Source organism: Nematocida ausubeli, assembly GCF_000738915.1.
Source record: "Nematocida ausubeli strain ERTm6 chromosome Unknown supercont2.5, whole genome shotgun sequence".
Lineage (NCBI taxonomy): Eukaryota > Fungi > Microsporidia > Nematocida > Nematocida ausubeli.
In genome coordinates, this window is record NW_026515638.1 from 155,293 (window position 1) to 175,821 (window position 20,529).

The 20,529-nt window shown below is 37.0% G+C and overlaps 13 protein-coding genes across 13 annotated transcripts; 11 read left to right on the forward strand and 2 right to left on the reverse strand.

The window, feature by feature from the left end:
* Positions 1 to 7: 7 nt before the first annotated feature.
* On the forward strand, positions 8 to 1,012 carry NESG_02055 (uncharacterized protein; the record flags this gene model as incomplete). The annotated part of the gene is made up of 1 exon (XM_053049668.1): positions 8 to 1,012. The coding sequence occupies one exon, from the start codon at positions 8 to 10 to the stop codon at positions 1,010 to 1,012; it is 1,005 nt and encodes a 334-aa protein (XP_052903839.1).
* Positions 1,013 to 1,231: 219 nt separating this feature from the next.
* Positions 1,232 to 1,810, forward strand: NESG_02056 (uncharacterized protein; the record flags this gene model as incomplete). Its single annotated transcript, XM_053049669.1, has 1 exon — positions 1,232 to 1,810. The coding sequence occupies one exon, from the start codon at positions 1,232 to 1,234 to the stop codon at positions 1,808 to 1,810; it is 579 nt and encodes a 192-aa protein (XP_052903840.1).
* A 310-nt stretch (positions 1,811 to 2,120) lies between these two features.
* NESG_02057 (uncharacterized protein) lies at positions 2,121 to 3,065 on the forward strand (the record flags this gene model as incomplete). The annotated part of the gene is made up of 1 exon (XM_053049670.1): positions 2,121 to 3,065. One exon carries the CDS (start codon positions 2,121 to 2,123, stop codon positions 3,063 to 3,065), a length of 945 nt encoding a protein of 314 aa, XP_052903841.1.
* Positions 3,066 to 3,087: 22 nt separating this feature from the next.
* On the forward strand, positions 3,088 to 3,885 carry NESG_02058 (uncharacterized protein; the record flags this gene model as incomplete). Its single annotated transcript, XM_053049671.1, has 1 exon — positions 3,088 to 3,885. The coding sequence occupies one exon, from the start codon at positions 3,088 to 3,090 to the stop codon at positions 3,883 to 3,885; it is 798 nt and encodes a 265-aa protein (XP_052903842.1).
* Positions 3,886 to 3,907: 22 nt separating this feature from the next.
* On the forward strand, positions 3,908 to 4,249 carry NESG_02059 (uncharacterized protein; the record flags this gene model as incomplete). Its single annotated transcript, XM_053049672.1, has 1 exon — positions 3,908 to 4,249. One exon carries the CDS (start codon positions 3,908 to 3,910, stop codon positions 4,247 to 4,249), a length of 342 nt encoding a protein of 113 aa, XP_052903843.1.
* Positions 4,250 to 4,267: 18 nt separating this feature from the next.
* NESG_02060 (uncharacterized protein) lies at positions 4,268 to 5,530 on the forward strand (the record flags this gene model as incomplete). The annotated part of the gene is made up of 1 exon (XM_053049673.1): positions 4,268 to 5,530. The coding sequence occupies one exon, from the start codon at positions 4,268 to 4,270 to the stop codon at positions 5,528 to 5,530; it is 1,263 nt and encodes a 420-aa protein (XP_052903844.1).
* Positions 5,531 to 5,894: 364 nt separating this feature from the next.
* Positions 5,895 to 6,878, reverse strand: NESG_02061 (uncharacterized protein; the record flags this gene model as incomplete). Its single annotated transcript, XM_053049674.1, has 1 exon — positions 5,895 to 6,878. The coding sequence occupies one exon, from the start codon at positions 6,876 to 6,878 to the stop codon at positions 5,895 to 5,897; it is 984 nt and encodes a 327-aa protein (XP_052903845.1).
* Positions 6,879 to 6,933: 55 nt separating this feature from the next.
* Positions 6,934 to 7,851, forward strand: NESG_02062 (uncharacterized protein; the record flags this gene model as incomplete). The annotated part of the gene is made up of 1 exon (XM_053049675.1): positions 6,934 to 7,851. One exon carries the CDS (start codon positions 6,934 to 6,936, stop codon positions 7,849 to 7,851), a length of 918 nt encoding a protein of 305 aa, XP_052903846.1.
* Positions 7,852 to 8,400: 549 nt separating this feature from the next.
* Positions 8,401 to 9,135, forward strand: NESG_02063 (uncharacterized protein; the record flags this gene model as incomplete). Its single annotated transcript, XM_053049676.1, has 1 exon — positions 8,401 to 9,135. The coding sequence occupies one exon, from the start codon at positions 8,401 to 8,403 to the stop codon at positions 9,133 to 9,135; it is 735 nt and encodes a 244-aa protein (XP_052903847.1).
* Positions 9,136 to 9,585: 450 nt separating this feature from the next.
* Positions 9,586 to 10,713, reverse strand: NESG_02064 (uncharacterized protein; the record flags this gene model as incomplete). The annotated part of the gene is made up of 1 exon (XM_053049677.1): positions 9,586 to 10,713. The coding sequence occupies one exon, from the start codon at positions 10,711 to 10,713 to the stop codon at positions 9,586 to 9,588; it is 1,128 nt and encodes a 375-aa protein (XP_052903848.1).
* A 639-nt stretch (positions 10,714 to 11,352) lies between these two features.
* Positions 11,353 to 12,114, forward strand: NESG_02065 (uncharacterized protein; the record flags this gene model as incomplete). Its single annotated transcript, XM_053049678.1, has 1 exon — positions 11,353 to 12,114. The coding sequence occupies one exon, from the start codon at positions 11,353 to 11,355 to the stop codon at positions 12,112 to 12,114; it is 762 nt and encodes a 253-aa protein (XP_052903849.1).
* Positions 12,115 to 13,144: 1,030 nt separating this feature from the next.
* NESG_02066 (uncharacterized protein) lies at positions 13,145 to 16,108 on the forward strand (the record flags this gene model as incomplete). Its single annotated transcript, XM_053049679.1, has 1 exon — positions 13,145 to 16,108. One exon carries the CDS (start codon positions 13,145 to 13,147, stop codon positions 16,106 to 16,108), a length of 2,964 nt encoding a protein of 987 aa, XP_052903850.1.
* Positions 16,109 to 17,214: 1,106 nt separating this feature from the next.
* NESG_02067 (uncharacterized protein) lies at positions 17,215 to 20,247 on the forward strand (the record flags this gene model as incomplete). The annotated part of the gene is made up of 1 exon (XM_053049680.1): positions 17,215 to 20,247. One exon carries the CDS (start codon positions 17,215 to 17,217, stop codon positions 20,245 to 20,247), a length of 3,033 nt encoding a protein of 1,010 aa, XP_052903851.1.
* Positions 20,248 to 20,529: the final 282 nt, after the last annotated feature.

Sequence of the window (20,529 nt, forward strand, 5' to 3'; positions counted from 1 at the left end):
TAAGCATATGGAGCAACGGGAACAAGTAAGGAAGCAAGTAGAGTATTACATGAGTGATGCTAATATAGTGAGAGACGAGTATTTGAAGAGAGTCATGGCTAAGAATGGGGGTTGGGTGCCCGTATCTGTAATGAATGGCTTCAAGAGAATGCAGGCATTCGGGATGAGTGATGACGAAGTAATGAGTGCACTGGAAGGGAGTGAGACTGTGACTGTAGACAAAGAGCATGGATTCCGGCGTGTTCATGCAGTGCCCAGCTTGGAGCAGCACTGTGGAGAGGCCAGGACTGTTATAATTCGAGGCTTCCCCCTTACATACACTTTAGAAGATGTAGAGCGTGTTTTAGAAAGCATATCTGGGCGTGTAGCCCGCCTAGTCATGCGAAGAGATGCAAAGAAGATGTTCAAGGGATCCGTCTTTGCAGAGATGCGAACTGAAGAGGACGTGGATATTATAAAGGGAATGCGTTTGCATGCTGTAGAGTGCAGCACAGGCGGAGAAGGCAGTGCTGAAGAGTGCAAGCGAAAAGAGAAAGTGCCCACCATTGTGGACAGTGGAAAAGAAGACACTGATACCAATGGCGCAGCAGCACCAGAGGAAGCCACAGACTCCACAGGAGGTGCCCGAAAGAAGGTCATGCACGAGCTCACTATAGAAGATGCAGCAACCCACATCACGAGGCAAAAGGACGCCCGCAAGGCAGCAAAAAAGAAGAAGGAAGAAGAGCGTGCAGCAGCCACCGTGCGTGCATACGAAAGAAAACTCTTCAAATACAGCAGCAGCACAGGAGACGTATCGACTCTGAAAGTGTCCGACGTGAAGAACGTCCTAGCAGGCGCAGCATTCGTGGATGTACGCGGACAGGTTGTGCGAATGAAGGAGGAGCACGAGTCTCTCCCAGCCATAGAGGTATGCGAAGTGAAAGTTGAGTTTGTGCCAATGACCACAGAGGAGGTGGGCGTATACTGCGCAGGTCTAAGCCTCGGACCAAAGGGCGTCCACAGAAGATAGCCTCCAATGCAACAAATGCTGCATATAATATTAGACACAGTTATAGAACGTATAATTAAAGGAGATTAATTACATAAATTACAGCCAGACCAGGCTACAGTTATATTAGAATTACAGTTTAATTGCTGGTGGACTCTTCTATTCAGGCATCTGCAGATTATTTGTTTACTCAGGGTAGTGACGCCTATTAATATACGAATATTTTTATTTTTATTTATTATGGATAGAATTGTAAAGGTATCCAGTGGGTATCCTGTGCTTAGATATATAGAAAGTGCTACAAATAATGTGGTACGCCCAGAATATTCGTTTATTGCGATAGTTGCAGTACTTTTCATAAGCTTATTCTGCAGGTCAATTGCAAGTGCAATTACAAATGTCTTATCAATTGCATTTATAGTGCACTCTGCATGCAGTGCCATATGCACAAAGGGCCAGATAGATATAGCCAGTGCAAAGCACATTATATCTTATCTCCTGACATTAAATATACTTATAACAGCAGAGTACGTTGTATATTCTATTCTGTATATACCAGTGTACTACCACATAAAGATCATCTTCATGTACTACCTCTCCAACAGAAGGAGCAGACTAACTGAGTACATCAACAACGTAGCATATACACCACTGAATGAGATGATACGTCATGTGCAAAACATAGATATAAAGAAAGACATAAAGACAGCGCAGATGGCTGCAAGCGAGAAATTAGGCAGTATCACCAAGGATGCAAATAAAGAGGAGAAGACAGAAAAGAAAGAAGATTCTCCAAAAGAGAAAAGTAAAGAAGAGTAGTTCTGGCTTGCGTGCAAGATGGATATCTACAGTAAGCTAGGGGTATCTGAAGAATTCTAATAAGAGATCGCTAATGAACACCCAGGAATTGCACAGGATCCTTAGAGACTGAAGTTATTTTGTACTTGCAAATAGGCAATCTTATAGATATCAATATAATCTGCTTATAAACTGATATCATTTTTATACGAGTAAATTATTCTGGTTTGTTTCATCTTTGTTCATACGTTGTTTCATCTTCTGTTTTGCATAATTAAGCCCCTTGGGTGGCTGCCGTATGAGAGACAGAACACTAAGCTATTTTGAGTGCATGTCCATTATAAGGCACAAGGAGAATAGAAGAAGAAAGGAGTTGCAGGATAGACTTTCTTTGTATCTGTATTATAATAGTACAAGTAGACTGTGCATGTACATATCTAACTACACGGAGCACAGAGTGACGGAATATAAGTACTCAATAGACTGCAATACATGCAAAAAGGAAGTATATATATGCGGGATCAACTGCAAGCTGTGCGGCATATACATATGCAGTTCGTGCATCTGCGTGTATGACCGAGTGAATATATGCAAGACATGCAACAGAATACTTCTCATTAACAAAGAAGCCGGTATGGAGAAAGATAGCAGCAAGACTATGAATGCATATAAGAATAGAAATACTATTAACGATAAAGATGGGAATAATAAGAGTATCAGCCAAAGCAAAGATATTTATATGGATAGAAATAAGGATTATCTTAGTCATAGCAAGAGTGATAAGATAGTGGTCATAGATATGATAAATATGAAGAATACCCGGATAAATAAAAAAGGCAATAATAACCTTATATCAAATGATAAAGAAAAAGACAGACCTAATAATAGCACAAACAACAGTAATATTACTAAGAGTAGTAGCAGAGACAGTAATAGCACAACTCTTAGTGGCAGTATTCTGAAGTATTATAGTGCCTTGAAGGCGTGCTTGACTCACCCAACAGAAGAAAACATTTCTGCACTCTCTGAAATAATAAAGGAGAGCGAAATATCCACAGAAAACGGAACAGTTGACAGATCAATTCAGAAAAATATCCTGACACGTGCTAAGATAGCACTGTGCGACTGGTACATGTATAAGGCAAAGGAGGAGAGATATCTTATGCTATTTGAGCAGCTGGAATATCTGGAGCACATAAAGATAACATCTCCGCATAAGGACACTATTAACGCAGCCATACAGGATATACTTGAAGAAATAGCCAGAGACTATTAATATTCTCCCATATAAATAAACAATGCATACAGTATTGTTAGGCACCCTGCATGCACCAAGTAAGTACAGGGAATACATTCAGTACATTAAGAGAATGCAAATGGAAGGCACTGTATACAAGAAAGAGATAGTTGATGGGCTAATAACTCGGTTTATTGAAGTGGTTGATGACAACTACCACATGAAAGAGGTGCACATACAAAGAAAAGAGAGAAGAATAATAAGCATAGTCGATGGGTCAAAGGATGGAAGGGAAGATGCCACACCAGAAGAAAATAGTGAAGTAAGCAACTCAGGAATAGATAAAATAAGCAGAATAATAACAGATATGCAGATGGAAGGGTATGCAAACTACACGCATAGCATTATAGATGAAAAAGACATTCTGTACGGCGCAGATAGCAGAGATATGGTAGATGCAAATAACAGAGTGCCCAGAAGTGCAGCCACAACAAGAAAGCCAGATTCCCATCAATTGGCAGTGCCCCATGATATAAATGAATTGAAGCACCACAGTCCAGCAGAAAAAAGACTAGAGAGTGCAGAAGCAGAATATGAAATGGAAGTAGAGGGGGCAGCTGAAATAGAAAGATCATCTGAAGCCATGCCAGAGACATGCAGTGCTGTAGTGACTGAAGGACTTAGTCACAGGATGACTTCTTCTGTTGAGTTATCCCCAAGTGATATGCCGTGCAGCCAGTCAGTCTCCCTTGATTGCAAAGTGCTTCGCATTAGAGAAGAAATATCTGGAGTATCTGCGTATGCAATTTCCCTTCTCCTGATATGTGCGCAAATGGAAGATGTTCTTGCAGGGAAATAGACAGAATAAAAGTTTTAAGATAATGAAAACATTCTCAAGAGGGAAGGCCTTTCGTATTAATAATATTTTGGATGCAGTGCCTGCTCCTGTGCCCTCCCCTGGGAAGACAATTCTTTCATTTGCCCAGGCAAGAGACATATCCCAAGAATATGCAGGAAGCAAAGCCCCAGAGGAGAAGGAGGGCATCTTAAGGAAGAAGACAGGAAAAAAGGATGAAAAGCAGCTGGTTCTTAATTTAGGACAGAAAATGTACACAAAATGCCATACATGCGGAGTGATATATTCTGAGACAACTCCCTCAGAGAGGAGACTGCACAGGAAACTGCACAAAAAGTGTTTCAGCCCGAAACAGAACCATAAATAAAGACGCACTTGATTTAGTATGGAGAAAAAGGACAAAGTCATTATGTGGCTGGCACAGGATGAGATAGACAGCATGCAGGCGTACACAGAAGAACTTATGCAGAATGGAATTCCAACATGCGCCAGGATAGCCATGTGGGGTCTGGCATTCACTAAGTCCTGGTACAGAAGAATTGAGAGGCCGCAGTTTGCAATTTACAACACAATTCTTAAGTGCAGGAAGAAGCTTCCATGCCCAGACTGCTACAAAAAGATCCTTCAAAAGGAGCAGGAGGAAAGAGATAAAAAGAAGGGCCTGAAGGGCATGCTGGATACATTCAGTGAAGTGATGAATGCGCCCTCTCCTTCAGTGAATAAGGAAGGAGATCAAGAGAAGGAGGAAAGTGGGAAAGAAAAAGAAGAAAATAGCAAAGAAAAGGAGGAAGAGAAAAATAAAGAAAAGGAAGGTAAAGATAGTCAGAGTGATGCAGAAAGTCAGGAAGAGAGTGAAGATGAAGATAGTGACCTTCTCTCAGATGAAGCAATTCAGTCAATTATTGGGCACTTAGATTGCGACTTCTCTAAGGATGAAGGAGGAAAAAAGTCAGAGAAGGAGAGAGCATATACAATGCGCATTGTAAGATATGCCCTTAGACGGTCCTACGAGTACAATATGCTTGTGTCTCATGAAAGAGTCCATAAGAAGAATGTAGATAAGATATTCAGTCTGTGCATTGGAGCATTCTCTTATTTCTCTGCGTACCACATTGAAAACCTGTTTAAAGTGGCTTTTTTCCTGGCTTCAAATATTAATGGAATATTCTTCACAAAAAAGGGGCAGAGTATGACAAAAAAGGAGTTTGATAGATTCCTTCTGTTTCTGCAGAATACAGCAGCCCTGAGTAAGAATAAGTTTATGGTGCTTATTGATACAATATCCACACTAAACCAGGAAATTCTCACTCAGTTTATATTTGATATAATAAAGGGAGATGTCTCTGTGTCAGGTGTGCAGAAGGATTTGTTTGAAAAGTACTCCAAGAAAAGTGCAGCTGAAATTGACGAGTTTAAGAAGAAGAACCCATTCTCACTGTTGGCCACATTCACTCCTCGTATCATTATACTGCACCAGAAGGAGAACAAGACGCTTGATGAATTGAAGCGAGAGAATGCATACCTAAAGGAGAATATAGAAACCCTTCTAGGTGATCTGAAGCACTCAAACACGTGTGGGTTTATTGCGCAGCTGAAGAAGGATCTGGAAGAAAAAGAAGAAGAGATCAAAAGACTTTCAAATAAATAGAAGCCCTTTGATGACTTATTTTATTGTTAGATTTAACTGAGCACCTTTTGAAGGGCTTTCTGTGCAGCCAAATGCGATAGAGATATATTGTGCCTTCTTGACACTACTGAAAGTCTATTATACCACACTCAGAGCATCATATTGAAAGAATGTTCTGTGTGAAGGAGAAAAAGTGGCTAAGATAATCCTATGAGTATACTACGTGACATTGAATATTTATTAAACCTATGACTCAGCCAGGATTTGAGTTCATACCGCACTTGCATCTGTTACTTTTCCCCATGATAAATCACCTTCGATTTACTTAGTATTTTGATGAACAGAGTGCTCTGTTCTTTGGAGTCTTTATGCATACTAATTCTTTTTATGATAACGCACTTAAGATTTCTTTCTTCTCACGCGGTGTAATATCCATTACAATCCGGGTCTTGATGATAAGAGATCCTCTCTTTGACCCATTTGACCTATCCGGGATACCCTCTCCTGGGATCACTGCATCCTTTGAGTTGTTTCCTATGATATTGCTATCTATTACAATCGGGTTGTCCTTAAGTCCTAGTATTTGCTTAGTAAATCCGTTTAGATACTCCTTTATTGTTATTTTCATTTCGTATATAATGTCTGTATTACTTAGCTTAAATATGGGATGGGGCTTTTCTGTCAGAATCACAACTATATCTGTGCCTGTTCCGTCTATATTATAGTCACCTGAGTTTTTATAGGTGATTTTTGTTCCGTATTTGTAGCCAGGCGCAATAGTTACATTTATAAAGGTCTGCTCCCGGGATCCTGATGTTTTGGTTCGTTTTATACTCAGCTTCTTCGTTGCTCCATTGCAAATTTCCTCAAGGGAAACTGCCAGCTTGTACTCAAGTACTTTGTTATTTGCAGGAGATGCTTGGGCTTTTTGTCTTCCTCCTACGTCAAAAAAGCTATCAAACCCATTTCCAAACACAGACCTAATGTCTCCAAAGTCGTGAAAGCCTGAGCCCATGCCGCCGCCTCCCATTGAATCAAACCCGCTGAACTGGAAGCCGCCTGGGAAGCCGAAGTCTCCTTTGAAGCTACTGCCTCCTGCACTGCCCCCATATCCTGCCTGGGCTTCTTCTTCTGTCATTCCTGTTTGATCGTAGAAGTCTCTTTTTTTCTTGTCTGTAAGTATTTCATGCGCATTGTTCAGCTCTTTAAACTTGTCTTGCATTTTCTTCTTCTCCTCCTCTGACTTGCTTGCGTGCATGTCTGGATGGTACTTACGCGCCAGCTTCTTGAAAGCTGTTCTTATTTCGCCTTCAGTTGCTGTTTTGCTAACATTCAAAACCTCATACAGATTTGCGCTCTTGCTTTTCATATTCCATGTTTTACCAAAATTGTTTTATTTTTTTTGAAATTCTAGAAATTTCTAAATGACAGTGCAGCCACCTGCTTCTGCATTCTGGAAAAATGAAGAAGCTTTCATTAATAAGCTTTCGAATGGGGAGCTTACTAACTCTGACATCTTTGAAATATGCAAGCAAGCAATTGAAATATTTGTAGAAGAGCCATTTATGCTGGAGTTGTCTTCAGAAATAGTTGTTGTGGGTGATATACATGGTCAGTTCTTTGATCTTTTAAACATTCTAAAAGTGCCCTCTGATAAATATCTTTTTCTTGGGGATTTTGTAGATCGCGGTGCAAACTCAGTTGAAACAATTGTGCTGCTACTCTATATGAAGATAAAGCACCCAGATAGCGTGTGGCTACTAAGAGGAAACCATGAGTCTCTGAAAACCTCGTCTGGCTACGGGTTTAAAACAGAGTGCATGCAGGTTTATAGATCAAAAATGATCTGGCACTGTATATGCGAAGTATTTGACTATTTGCCTGTCTGTGCCATTATTGACAGAAAAGTGTTTGCAGTGCATGCAGGGATTGGGCCAGATCTTGACCTGGAGGCAGTCCAGATGATCCCGCGGGTGGGAGACATACCTACTTCTGGCACCATAGCAGATCTTGTATGGAGCGATCCAAACGAAGAAGCCGAAGAGTTCATGAAAAGTGCTCGAGGAGTTGGCTACTACTTTGGGGAAAAGCAGACAGATGAGTTTCTTAAAAAAACTGGCTTGGAGAGAATTATTCGATCCCATCAGCTTGTGGATGAAGGATATAAGGAAGACTTTGGTGGGAAGGTTATAACCATATGGAGTGCACCAAACTACTGCTATCGATGCATGAACAAAGCAGCAGTAGCCCGTATTATAGACGGGAATATTGCGGAATATGTTGAAATTGTAGAAGCAGAGTATCAAAGAAAAGAGACCAAAGTTTTATCATACTTTCTGTGAACTGGCAGTGGTCTATCATCTGTTGTTTATATTATGCATTTTGGTGCGCAAAAATTGCACCGGCGTATAGTTATGGCGAAGTCATACTATCGCTTTAGATATAGCTGGTTTTTCCTCTTCGAAATATTAGACTTAGTCATACTAAGCTTGGATATAATTTATTTCTCATCATCTATATATAATTTTGTACATGGAAATTGATTAATGCTTGTTGACAGCACAAATAAAGTTTCCACATCAAATCGTAATTTGACAGCTAGTGTCACATAATCATAGATCACTATATTATGACACGTAAACAAGTAGAGCCCCCTTGTAGCATGTTGGCCTAGCCAAAGCCCGGAGGCAATAACCAACATCAATCTATATTGCTGACCCGGAGAGAAGGTTTCAATGCCCTTGAGGCAAGGAAAACCAACAATATTCTTGCACGAGTAGATAATATTCTTTTGATTTATATATTTTCCGGAATTATTCAGATTATATCAGAGATCTTGTGCTCTTGAGATGGTATAAATAGAGGACGAAAAATAAATTGCAAGATAAAAAATGCTAAATGCTATGTCTGCTATTTTTAGAAACAGTTCTAGAAATGCAGATTCCCGAATAGAGGAAGGCCGATATCCTATTCATAGAGACTCGGTAGATAGAGAAAAAGCGGAAGAAACATTTTTTATAATTTATATATATACATGGGTGTTCCAGATTACTTTATGTATACTTTTGAATTCGTTAGCTGGTAAGTTGCTTACCAAGGAATGGCTTTTCGATGAAAATGATCCACTTTCAAGAACTCTAACATCCTTGGCTTTTATGTGGCTTTTCACAATGATTTATTTAATTGTCACTCCCATAATGCAATATATAGCTGGTTTTCATCTAGTCCATGATTTGACAAGAATAATTCAAGCATGTATGCCACTTATAATTATTGTGTTTTCGATTATAACAATAGGACTAGGTATATCATCAGAAGTACCGCAAAGCGGTCCAATGACATCTAAGTGTGTAGTCTGCACAGAACATATATTAAAAGTCGTTTGCTGCTGCTATGCATTCGCTATTTTAAATATAGCAGGCGCAATGTTTATTACGCACTATCATGACGACTTAGAATACGCTGAAGAAAGATCTGGTAAGTATCTTCTCCCTGTCCCATATGCGGCACTCATTATCCTAGTAGGAAGTGGGGCCTTTATGTATGGATGTTATGAGTTTTCTACCCAATTAGCTATTGATTGTCCTAATGTTTTCAACAAAACGATGACTATATGCGAAGATTAGTATTAATTTGAAAGTTTTATTGCTGGAAGCTACAGCATAGAAGAATGGTGAAATCGAGAGTATCTCCACTTTAAAGTCAGACCTTATATACGGGTTTTCTATAATAATAAAAGTTCTCTGCTTAATAAATATTGTTCTTATTGGGCTACTATTTCTAGACCATACTCTTTCTATCCTGCAGCACACCATACAAAAAAGTCTTCAAGTGAGTTTTTTTCTTCTTTTTATATTAAAGACTACCCAGTACTGTAAAGGATTAAAATATGCAGTGTGAACAACAAAAAAGGAAATAAAACATGCAAATACGCTTGCAATTCTTTTATGTTTTATATCCAGAATAACTCAAAAACAAATTCAAAGTGCATATGTGCATTCAGCCAGTTCGATTCAATTATATTTCAGCAATAAGCTTGTAATGAAATTTCTTTATTTCTATTAGAACCCATTGAATCAAATAAACAAGTTATCTGGGGTTATTGGCTGAGTAGAATATATTAATATGACGAACATAACTACCATTATAAAACAGCCAATTACTGCTTTAATATTCTTAGTCAGCTTAGGAATATTCTCCTTATCCTGCATCTCCTTCTCTATTCTTCTTTCAAAGCAGAATATATATGCAAGGAACACAAGAATTGTAAGAAGAGAGATAAGTATCAAAGCTAAGCTAAAACCAAACTTGCGCCCATCTTCTAAACAAGGATAGATGGGGCCAACTGTAAAGGCCAAGACAGTGCATAACATAATCCCTACTATGGCGATCATACTTCCTTTGGTTTTTCTATCCGATAGATCACTAATAAGTATTCCAAAAATAGACAGAGTACATTCAGCTGCAGCCTTCCCGAATATGCCAACCATAAGCGAGGATATTACACGCACACATGTTTTGAATGAAAACTTAAGCTTTTCAAATAACAAAAGAATTGTCATAATGATAGAATAAAATGTCATTCCTAGCAGAATAGAGGTAAGTATTAAAAACGGCATAGTATAGACTATCTTCAGAGAAGAATTCTGTGTAATGTTTGTTCTTATCAATCCAGATGCATCGTGTGAAGCGTTTACACGCGCATTTCTTAATGGCTGCGAGTTATTTTCTCCAGAGTTACTTTCAACATACACAGTGCCTTTCTTATCATTATCCACGTGCTGCAAATCTTTTTCAACAACTGGTCCTCCCATAGGCACGAGCTCAGTATATTCATGTGCTTCTTCACCAAGTGAGAGGCCTACTGCATTCATTGTCTCAGTAACCTTCTTCGCACATACTTTCTCAATATTGTTAAGTGTGCTGTATGCTTCACCTGCTTTGTCTTTTAAGACATCCATGGTTTTAGTCAACACAGATTCCTTGTTAAAATCTGTTTTTTCTGTGCGCGGATATATTCCTTCAGTTTCGTCCGAAATCTCCATCCACCAGTCATTTGCACTTGCAGAGGTTGTTGGAAGATCACTCTTTAGAGTACTCTGCTGCTCTGCTAGCTCCTGTGGATTTTTTACCGTTGCTCTCATGTCAGATCCATTAGATGGACCGGCAATCATATTGCTCTCATTAATATCAATTAAATTCATGGGCAAATTAATTTTTTCTCAATTTATACTTTTGGCAGTTATAAAAATAGCAGAATTTTTTCTGAAATATTAGATTTGGTTTTCTTAGTCGTCATAAAATTTATTTATTCTTGTCTATATAGTTTCTAGTGACGGCTGTGAATTAGTGCTACGCTTACGAACACGCATGCTAAGACAACCGATTGTAATGTAACACAAAGTGATCACAAACATAGATCACTTCGACCTGTAAACAAACAAAGCCCTTCATATCTTATCCGCAAACAGTCAGAACCTCGTGGAGACAATAACTAGTCAGCACATTGTCAACTTGAGAAGAGGTTTCACATCCTTAGGACTCCGAGAATTAAAAAGTGCCCAGCAAGTTTTATTCATGTATTGTTGCGTATCTGCATATATAGCAGCTGTTTCTCCTTTTACTTGACTTTATCTTTATTTTTAGTGCACTCTTCTTTTTTAATACTCTTACGCGAGTATACAATGTCTTCTTTGGTTTGTAGATTTTCCAGAATTATTTTCCATATATTAGCTATTCTATGGCCTGGGGGATAAGAGTCAGAATTTTGCTATATTAATGAATTTATATCATTGATGAATTAGTTACTAGTATTCTATAAATAAAGACAGAAAATAAATGGCATGTCGATAAAAGTTAAAAGTATTTCTAGTAACACTATTAAAAGCGAAAGCAAAGAGATTAATATGTGTTCTACAATTCTAGAAGAGAAATCTAATACAAATTTAGAGAGCTGTGCTGAAGATAAAGAAGAGCATCTTTTCTTTCATAATTCCATGCATATACTTCTATTTTGTTCCCGGCTTTTATTCTCTATTGTCTTTAATTTTTTAGCTGGAATTGTATTTGTTAGTGCGGACTTTTTCGATGAAAACCATATACATTCAAGAACTCTACTACTCTTTGTTTTTGGGTGGGTGTTTACAATGATTTATTTACTTCTTACTATTGCAATATTCCCTATAACTAATATTTATGTACATTTTAGTGACAAAAAAACAAAAAGAGATCTAATAATCTCTGCATCTTGGCTTAGCTTAGTTTTAATTGTAACACTAGGAATGGGTATATGGAAAGGACTGTTAAACAAATCTGATACATCTAAGTGTTTTGATCCTCGTTCATATATATCATTACTGACCTTCCTATACTATGCTGGAATTTCTTCAATAGTAATAGGATTACTACGTAGCTTATCATATTCAGCAAAATTAAAAGATCCTTACGGTGAATATAAGGGGAATATTCTTCGTGTTAAACGCGCATCAAAAATTATCTTAGCCGCAATTCTGCCCCTCGGCTGTGGGTATTATGTATTTTTCGTCCAATTATATACTCATCTTCCTGAGACTCTTTGCGGATTGAAGAATCTAAGCGAAAGTTAGAATTACTTTGAAGGTTTCTTTTTACTTCAGAAAGCCTCAGCATAGAATAATAGCAATATACTGAGTGTTCTTGTATGTAGTTTTCTACAATAATAAAAGTTCCTCATGTGACAAAATGTTATTCTTGTTAGGCTACTACTCCCAGGCCATACTCTTTCTACCCGTGTGGTTCACCATACACATCATCTAAAAGGCCTATTCATTAGCATAGGTGCATCAAAATAAAATATACTTATGCCTTAACAAGCCTGCATATTCTATTCCCTGCATTGGGCGCCATATAAAAGTACTGCCATTGTATTTTCTGAGCCTGCATTCTAACAACTTTACTATTGACATATATTTATATTCTGAGAGTTTCTAAATTATAAGCAGTTTTATTACAAAAGCTCTTTTCATTTTATGTTTTCTACAAATATAAACACATAAGTCGTGCCATAGATATAGAAGCGCCATAAACTGGAAGTAGCAGCCTAATAGGGATGCCATATTGGTTGAGAAGAACCTTTATTCACGTCTTGCAGATATCATGGATTATTTATGTTCTGAATTTATCTGGAATATTCTATGCTCTTCTCTTTTTGGCATGGTCGTATTTTCCTTTATACTCAGGGTCTGATTTGGAGATACCTGTGATCTTTCCTTTTCTATCATTTTATTTTCAGGCCTTAACATAACCCGAACCCCAAAGAAGTAGTAATCTTGCTACAAAGGCAGATGGGAGTATATGGCATTTATTAAATTACTTGATTGTTATAGCCTAAAACAAACACACTTGGCAGAGTATTGGTCTTTAACCAAAACTGAAAGAGGCAGTAGCCAATCCATAGTCTCTACACTGTTTAACCGGAAAGAAGGGTTCATGCTTTCAAGGCACAGAAAACAAAAACAAGGTAAAATGAAAAGTAATTCACAGGCTGAGCACTGAACAAGAGGAATTTACCTCCTTATGGTAGTAGGATCTAATAAATTAGAATAAAATCGGGCAAATCTTTATTTTAAAGGAAAAAAATTTAATTAGAACTTACACATGATATGCTATGTGGAGACAAATAGATACACTAAAACACATAAAATTATTATAGTATGCCTGATGTGCATCTGGGCACTTTCTAGTATAATAGCTACAAATAATGAATGCGCTAGTGGTAGCCTAACAACAGAGAATAATGAACAAATGGACACATTTCAACTAGCTTCTACAAGTGACACGCACTATCAGAAGGATTCACTCGAATTAAGCACTTCAAACCAAACAAGCATAATAATTACTACATTCCATGTAGATGATTTTGGAAATCTATTTTATATAGATGATAAAGGATGCAGGGTTTTTATGTGCTTAACCAAAGACATAGTAGTTGAAGGTGACCTCTTGTATAATATATATAACGATGCATTTGGGAATCAGATTCTTATAGATATTAACATACATCCTTCTGCCTTTAATGTTGAAGATATATCTAGTAGAGCACACAGCAGCCAGGAAGAAAGCATACTTGATAATCCAGTCAAAGTAACCACACCAAAGCGCCCGAGAGATTCTACTTCAACCAGTTCAAACGATAATTTAAGTCCCAAGAAAAGAAAATATACAAAGAATATAAAGGACACAGATTCTATTAGTAGAATTATCATATACAATAACAAGGATAAGTACAAAAATGCCTTTAATAACCTAGAGACCTATAAATCCAAAGCACAAAGCGATACAACCCGAGATAAACCCCATGGGTTTTCATACTTGTTTACTAAAGGTAGCATGAATAATGAAAATACAGAATGTGAATGTAGCATTAAGAAGAACTACGAATATGAACTGCAATTCTGGCAATTTTTGACTAGCTCACACCATAACTCCTTGGCTGAAAAGATAAACTGCATCAAAAACTTAATGAATGAGATGGAAAAAAAAAGAAATAGTATTAAGATAATTAATTATTATCATTTCTTTTTGGAGGACTTGAACAAATACATAGAAAGTCACATAAACACAGAGCACATCCGAGCAAAATACGACTACACAGACAGCTGTAAGAACAACATATGCTCTGTGTCTAAAACAGAGCCAGAGACACTCGGAGAAATATACGAAGAAACCCAAACAGATCTTAAATGGTGGGCCAACAGTATGTCTATTATCTATGCAAAAACTGAGGAGATGAAGAAAGAATGCCTGATAGATGATGCAGCACTAAAAGAAAATCTGCATTTGATTCTAAAGCTGCCAGAGGTGCTTAGAGACTTGGTTCTGATAACTCCTGAAATACTTTTAAAGATAAGGGAAGAAATGAAAAACATCTCTGATTCAGAAGCTAGCGAGGCTTTATGCATTATAGAGTACTTATATTACTTAGTGAACAATGATGCAGACAAAATGAATATTGCATATAATGAAGTTAAAGCGCTATTCGTGGAGAGAGAATCTATAGACATACACTGTACTGTGATGGTATATAGGTGGGCTTATTATGCGTTCTGTTGTTTCTACAAATATGCGCCATTTACTTGTGTGGCTGATGTCAAGAGTGAAGAAGATAACCCCAAAAACAAAGAAGCTGCAGTTAAAAATATTTTTCAGGCCCACTGTCCGTACATACCGCAGAATGGAGTCTTCAGACTGCATGGGAAAAGAGCGATTGTACCGCCAACTCTCAGAAAATACAACCTGTATGAGACTACAAAGATGGCAGGCCATAACTCAATGGTTATAGAACAACAAAACAAACAATTTTTAAATCTATCACATCATCGTTTCAATGACCACTACCATGTACAGCTGGTTGATAACTCCCGCCACACAGTAAAACTTATTCCTATTCCATATATTTATATTGAAAGGCCTGATTCTAGTAGGATATCTATACAGCAGAAAATTTATCTCATCCGAGATATAGTAGACTACATAAAATTTATACTAAAATCAACCTATCCAGAGAAGAGTTCAGATTTTAATGTCTACCCATTTAAGTATAGAAGAAAGGAAAAAACCTGGACAGTGCTAACTGGGTTCACAAAACGCGAATATACACTGAACCTAACAATAGATAAATCTCTAGTTGAAATCATTAGTGCTGATTGCGATGTAGTCTTCTACTACTTTGAAGAGGATATAGCTACAGATTACTTTGAGTGTGTAGATTTCCAAATCTCAGTTGACCCAAATTCCGAAACACCCCGAATTCCTTTATTCCTTACAAACTCTATGCTGGTAAGTGCTATAGTTAGCCCGTATATATGGAAAACCCCGGCTAATACTGCAACTCGAGTTATTGCTAAAAGTGACCACCCGACTACGAAGGCTATTAATTTTATTCAAATGAACAACAATGCATATCCAATCCACCAGAGCTTATCTTCCGCATCGCCAAGCAACAATGAACCTCAACCAAAAAGAAGCTATATTAAGTACTACTACAGTGACTTTTTGGTTCGAGATATAAATGACTACAGATTTTGCACTGCAGAATGCTTTGGTGCAGGCATCCTATCTGAATTATCAGAAAACCCCCATCGGCCATCTACAGTTTGGTATACACAGATAAAGAGAAGCATACGTGAGTATACAAACTACTGTTTTAGTATAAGCTCGGCTAAGAATATACAGAACGATAGTTTGCTGCTGTGCGAAGAAAAAGTGGCCTTGACCTTTCTGGATATATTGCAGCGCGAGAGTTCATCGGGTGACAAAGTCACATACGGTCTGTGCATCTATCAGAGATCTTTAGATGGCAAGGAAGTTGCTATTCCAATTATGTGCGAGAAAATGCGAAGGCTTTTGAGTGCAAACATTGATGGTGAGATTAAGTCCAAGCATGCAAATTGGGAAAGTGACATTCTTCCTCCGCGCATCTATATTAAACACATAAAAGAGGATACTCCTGTTTTTATCACGGTAAAAGCCTTTAACTATACACAGGCAAACCTTGGAATGCACTATGACATTATAGCTGCTCTCTTCTATAACAAAAATAAATCCGCGCCAGCACCATAGCCAAAGTCTTCCACAAAGGCTAAAAACAAGGCTGTTGGTAGTAATTAGAAAGAATTCACTAAAAATGGCATATTCTTATTAAAACACTGCCAAAAGCACCTACACGAAAGATCATAACCAATCCAACCAAAATCCTCAATACTAACTTTTTAAGCACTTTATGCTCTCACCAATGCATAACACAAAGTGTGTTAGTAAATTCTAGCAGAAATAAAATAAAGTGTTTTTAAGTAATAATGCAATAGACTTTATTGGTTTACATTCTTTAATAACTATTCAACATGGTCAATCTAGCATAACTAGACACACATAGTCACATACCAACAAGCCTTCTTTAGATAGACCACATTATACTATATACTACTGTCTCTTAGCTATAATGCTATTGTCTTTATCCAATGCGCACCATATTTTGCTCTCTTTGTGCTGCGTAGTACTAGATATTGCCTACAGCTAAACTCATGGGTTGTGGCATTCTTCCATTAAGGGGTCTTTGAGTTTTGTCTTTTTTTGTATTTTCCGCGTTCCTTCTCCAAAAAAAGAAATAATATTAAAGTGTTTACTTATGAGGAAACAGTAAAGATATTTTACATTTTTATAAAAAATAGTAGGATACTTTACATTTTATGTATAGGAGAATATACTATAATAAATATACTATGGGAAGCTTGTAGAGTAGAGAGAAAGGCAAGAAAGGACTAAACACACAAAGACTAAAGTTTCTCTCTATAAATTATCAGAATACATTTATTGGCCTATTAGGATGAGTATGAGAACCTTCTAATTTTCCAGCTAAGTTTTTGTACTATTCTGCACAAAGCTTCCTTCAAGAAAAAGAAAAAGTATAACCACAAAACATAGAAGTATGCTGAAGCATGCTAGAAATGCTTTTGATGTGACTATGTCTAAACGTAAAATAAGTGCTTGTTCTAATGTATGCATGCAGGGGATTCCCCTGATATTAGGAGATGGCCATGGTGATTTGCATGAGTTAGAACAGACTAAAAGAATTATTAGTTAAAGAGAATTAAAAGTTTTAATTAAGCCGGTGGGGTTAAATTAAAAAACAAGCTATTTAAAGAGTTTGAATTTTAAAAAACATATTAATGACATACTATACAAAAACAAATGACCGCATTAAAGCTCATACGATTGTTGTTCTATGCATCGTAGGCATCTGGATGATTTTCGGAGCATGCTTTGCAAGTAATGAATGCAATGATTCGAATACAGCAAAGATTAAAGAATCATTAGAGAATTCAAACAAGAGTGATTTAGCTTCCGCTATGTCTGATGAAAGCCGCAATAGAATGCTGGAACCACCCAATGGATCATTGGCTTCAAAAAATACAGCACCAAATTCAAAAAATCATGAAAGTGGCACACTCCATCCAACTGCTCCAGAACAAAAAAGCATAATAGTTACTACATTCTATATAGATGAATTTGGAAAATTATTTTATATGAAATATAAAAGCCACAGAATTTATATGTACTTAACAGCAAATATGGTATTCAAAGATAACATCCTGTATAATGTATACAAAGATGAATCTGAGAATCAGATTCTTATAGATAGTAGCATACGTCCTTATTCTTTTGGTACTAAAGACATATCTAGTAGAGCACATAGCAGCCAGGAAGAAAGCATACTTAATCCAGTTAAAGTAACCACACCAAAGCGCCTGAGAGATTCTACTTTAAGCAGTTCAGGCGATAATTTAAGTCTCAAGAAAAGAAAATATACAAAGAGTAGAGAGAACACAGATTCTATTCATAGAACTAGCTTATACATTGAATTGAATAATTACCAAGCTGCCTGTAAGAACCTCAAGACCTACAAATCTGAAGCAAAAAGCAATACAACCCGAGATAAACCCCATGATTTTTCATACTTGTTTACTAAAGGTGGCATGGATAATGGAAATACAAAATGTGAATGTAGTATTAAGAAGAACTACGAAAATCAATATCAATTCTGGCACTTTTTAACTAGCACACGCTATAACTCCTTGGCTGAAAAGATAGAGTGCATCAACAACTTAGCCAATAAGATAGAAACAGAAAAATATAATAGGAAGAATGGTTATTATTATTATTCCTTTTTAGAAGACTTAAAAAAATACATAGAAACTCATATAGACATAGCGCATATTAGTGCAAAATACGACTACACAGACAGCTGTAAGAACAACATATGCTCTATGTCTAAAACAGAGCCAGAGACACTTGAAGAAATATACGAAGAAACCCAAACAGATCTTAAGTGGTGGGTTAACAGTATGTCTATTATCTCTGCAAAAACTGAGGAAATGAAGAGTGCAGGATCTGCAGATGCAGCACTAAAAGAAAAGCTGCATTTGATTCTAAAGCTACCAGAGATACTTAGAGACTTGGTTCTGATAACCCCCGAGATACTGGCAAAAACAAAGGAAGAAATGGAAAATCACTCTAACTTAGAGGCTAGCAAGTTTTTCTGCATTATAGAGTACTTATACTACTTAGTGAACGATGATGCAGACAAAATGAATATTGCGTATAATGAAGTTAAAGCGCTATCTGTGAACGAAGAGTCTATATGTACCTGCATTACTATGGAGGTGTATAGGGCTGTTTATAACGTGTTTTGTTTATTCTACCAATGTGCACCATTTACCTGTGTGGCAGATGTTAAAAGTGAAGAAGGCAAAGTAGAAAAAAAAGAAGCACACATTAAAAGAATTTTTCAGTCCTACTGTCCGTACATACCGCAGAGTGGAGTCTTCAGACTGCATGGAAAAAGAGCAATTGTAAAGCCAACCCTCGGAAAATACAATCCCAGTAAGACTACAAATTCAACTAGCGATGACTTCAACTCAACTAACATAGAAGAACAAAATGAACCATTTTTAAATGTAGCATATCAATGCTCCAAAGAACACTATCATGTGCAGCTAGTTGATAACACCCGTCATACCGTAAAACTCATTCCTATTCCATATCCTTCCTATTGTAATTTTTACATTTCTAGAGATGGATCTATACAAAGAAAAACTCATTCAATTCGATATATAGTAAAGTACATAAAGTCTATACTGAAGTCAACCTATCCAGAAAAGAGTTCAGATTTTAATGTCTACCCATTTAAGTATAATAGAAAGAGTGGAGTATGGGCATTAATAGATGAGAATTTCACTTTTCATGGAATGAAAGGATTAAATGCAACTCTAAATGTAGCGAATAGCTATAAATGTGATGTAGTCTTCTACTACTTTGAAGAGAATATACATACAGATTACTTTAAGTGTATAGATTTTCAAGACTCAGTTGATCCGAACTCCGAAACACACCGAATTCCTTTATTTCTTACAAACTTTATGCTGACCAGTACTATAATTAGCCCGTATATATTTTTTAATGAAACATGTATTCGAACCGAAATAATTGAAAATTATGCCACTCAGAAAAAAACAATTAAACCTACTGAAATGACTATCGATACAGCTGCAACCAGCCAGAACTCATCTGCCACATTAACAAGCAACAATAAATCTCAATCCAAAAGAAGCTATGTTAATTACTACTACAGTGACTTTTTGATTCAGAATATACACGAAAAAGAATTCTGCACTGCAGAATGCTTTGTTACAGATATCTCACTTAAATTATCAGAAAAAACTGGTCAGCCATCTACAGACTGGGATACACAGATAAAGAAAAGCGTACGCGAGTATGCAAGCTATCGCTTTCATATAAGTGCGGCTCAGAAACTTCTGAGAGAAAGTCTGCTGCGAGACAAAAAAGAGGTAGCTCCAACACTTCTGGATATATTGCAGCGCGAGAATTTATCTGGCGACAAAGTCACATACGGTCTGTGCATCTATACATCTTTGGAAGGCAACGAAGTTGCTATTCCAATTATGTGCGAGAAAATGCGAAGGCTTTTGAGTGAGAACATTGATGGTGAGATTAAGTCCAAGCATGCAAATTGGAAAAGTGACATTCTTCCTCCACGGATTGATATTAAAGATATAAAAGAGAATACTACTGTCTTTATCACAGTAAAAACCTTTAACTACACACAGGCAAACCTTGGAATACACTATGACCTGCTAGCTGCTCTCTTTCATAACAAAAATAATTTCGCACTAGCACCATAGCCAAAGTCTTCCACAAAGACTAAAAACAAAGCTGTTGACATTAATTAGAAAGAATTCGCTAAAACCTGGCACCTCCTTATTATAACACTACCAAAAGCACCTACGCGCAAGATCATAACCAATCCAACTAAAAGCTTCAATACTAACCTTCAAGCACTTTATGCTCTTCTAACTAATACATATAACAGAGTGTATTGGTAAACTCTAGTAGAAATAAAATAAAGTATTTTTAAGTAACCTTCTTTTAAATAGACCACATTATACTATATACTACTGTGTCCT